The sequence below is a fragment of the Eriocheir sinensis genome, chromosome 26 (genome assembly GCF_024679095.1).
Source record: "Eriocheir sinensis breed Jianghai 21 chromosome 26, ASM2467909v1, whole genome shotgun sequence".
NCBI lineage: Eukaryota > Metazoa > Arthropoda > Malacostraca > Decapoda > Varunidae > Eriocheir > Eriocheir sinensis.
In genome coordinates this window covers 2,883,593-2,886,092 of record NC_066534.1, presented here as the reverse complement: position 1 = coordinate 2,886,092, position 2,500 = coordinate 2,883,593, and the positions used below count along the sequence as shown (strand labels likewise).

At 41.4% G+C, this 2,500-nt stretch overlaps 1 protein-coding gene across 1 annotated transcript in view; it reads right to left on the bottom strand.

Annotated features, from left to right (window-relative positions):
* The window catches only part of LOC127003704 (cyclic nucleotide-gated cation channel alpha-3-like), a gene marked incomplete at its 3' end in the record, with an annotated part of 54,798 nt that overhangs the window by 16,382 nt on the left and 35,916 nt on the right, over positions 1-2,500 (bottom strand). The window contains 1 exon segment of the mRNA XM_050870635.1: positions 673-823. Coding sequence (XP_050726592.1) covers positions 673-823 — 151 coding nt within the window.

The window sequence follows — 2,500 nt, the reverse complement described above, 5'->3', positions numbered from 1 at the left end:
AACCAGCATCTTCACTCTTTCATCCCTGTGTTGTTCAAATCCCTTATGCAAGAGTTAACCAGCATCTTCACTCTTTCATCCCTGTGTTATTCAAATCCCTTATGCAAGGGTTAACCAGCATCTTCACTCCCTCATCCCTATACTGTCCAAATCCTTTATGCAAGAGTTAACCAGCATCTTCACTCTTTCATCCCTGTACTGTCCAAATCCCTTATGAAAGAGTTAACCAGCATCTTCACTCCCTCATCCCTATACTGTCCAAATCCCTTATGCAAGAGTTAACCAGCATCTTCACTCTTTCATCCCTGTACTGTCCAAATCCCTTATGCAAGAGTTAACCAGCATCTTCACTCTTTCATCCCTGTACTGTCCAAATCCCTTATGCAAGAGTTAACCAGCATCTTCACTCTTTCATCCCTGTACTGTCCAAATCCCTTATGCAAGAGTTAACCAGCATCTTCACTCTTTCATCCCTGTACTGTCCAAATCCCTTATGCAAGAGTTAACCAGCATCTTCACTCCCTCATCCCTCTCACTGGTAAACTCATAAACAGCCTTCCTTCGTCCGTATTTCCTCTTCCACCTCATACTCCACACCTTCCACAACTCCAATCACCTCGCTACCATGACTCCCTACCCCTCCATTCACCTCCAAACACCTCCCCCGCTTACCTGTATCTCCGCGATCTGCCTGGTTGAGAATCGCTTGATGAAGGAGTCCTCTCTCTTAAGCGGCGGTTTCGACTTGTTCATAGACGAGGAGAGAGCGCCCGAAAGTTGAACGGTGGTGCGAAGCTTGAGCCAACGCTGGTTACTCTTCATCCTGTGGGCGTGGGGGGGAAGGAAGGAAGGAAGAAAGAAAGAAAGGAAGGAAGGAAGGAAGGAAGGGGAGAGAGAGAGAGAGAGAGAGAGAGAGAGAGAGAGAGAGAGAGCATTAGTATTATGGTAATTTCGTAAACATTATATACAGCACACACTCATTTCACTTGTGTGTGTGTGTGTGTGTGTGTGTGTGTGTGTGTGTGTGTGTGTGTTTCTTTGTCTGTCTGCCCGTGTGTGCGTCTTTGTGTGTGTGTGTGTGTGTGTGTGTGTGTGTGTGTAAGAACTTGTGTGTATGTTTATTCAAAACAGACATCAACAACAATTACAAAACACACACACACACACACACACACACACACACACACACGCGCGCGCGCACACACATTATACAAGTCACATAAGAACACAATGAAACACAAAACAAGGATTTAGAAATAGATACAACTACTGTTTTAATAATAATAATAATAATAATAATAATAATAATAATAATAATAATAATAATACACACTTAGAAAATAAAATAAAATACAGCATAGAACGAAAATAAATCAATAAAAATCTGTACAGCGAAGAAAATAAATACAAACACACAATGACAGGACTTTTTTGGCCTAGTGTACAAGCCATAAAGAAATCGTAATAATCTATACAGCGAAATACATATAAAGAAACAGTATGACAGGACTTTTTTTGCCCAATGTACAAGCAATAAAGATTTAGCTATAGTCTTCAACGATTTATAGAAGGAAAACACACTATGACAGGACTTTTTGGGGCGAATGTACAAGCTATATAAGGAATCGTAAGAGTTTCTACAACGAAATAAATAAACAAAAAAGCATGATAGAACTTTTTTGGCCTAATGTACAAGCTGTAAGGAATACGTTCAAGTGTACAGCGAAGGAAATTAATATGAATACACGATGATACGACTTTTTTGGCCTAGTGTACAAGCTATAAGGAATTCGCTATAGTCTGTACAACGATTTATAGAAGGATAAACGTACTATGACAGGACTTTTTGGGTCGAATTTACAAGCAATATAAGGAATTCGTTATACTATATACAGCGAAGTAAATAAGAAGAGACAGTATGACAGAACTTTTTTGGCCTAGTGTACAAGCAATAAATGATTCGCTATAGTCTGCACAAGAATTTATAGAAGGAAATTCACACTATGACAGGACTTTTGGGGACGAATGTACAAGCTATCTAAGGAATTCGGAAGAGTTTCTACAACGACATAAATAAAAAAGCATGATACCACTTCTTGGGGCGAATGTACAAATAAATAAAAGAAAAATAAGGTATGACACCACTTTTTTGAGCCAGTCTACAAAACAAAGCAAAAACTAAAAAAACAAAATTAAAGAAACAAAGGGGAGGCGGTGGCTGAGTGGTTAGCGTGCCGGCGCCGCGTTCAGGAGGCCTTGGGTTCGAGTCCCGCCCTGCGCACTAGCTGGTATTTTTCCGTCCTGCCGAGTGTCTCAAAACTGCCCTCGTGCTGTGGAGTCTCCCTACAGGGGATCAAAGATGAGCTCCGGGGGACAGCGTGAGTCAGGAAGGACGGCGCTACTATAAACACCTGCCCGACAAACAACAGGCTGGGGCACACCACCAAAGTCTATATACACCAAGTCAAGTCATACGCAGGTTTGTGGGAGGAGACACGGC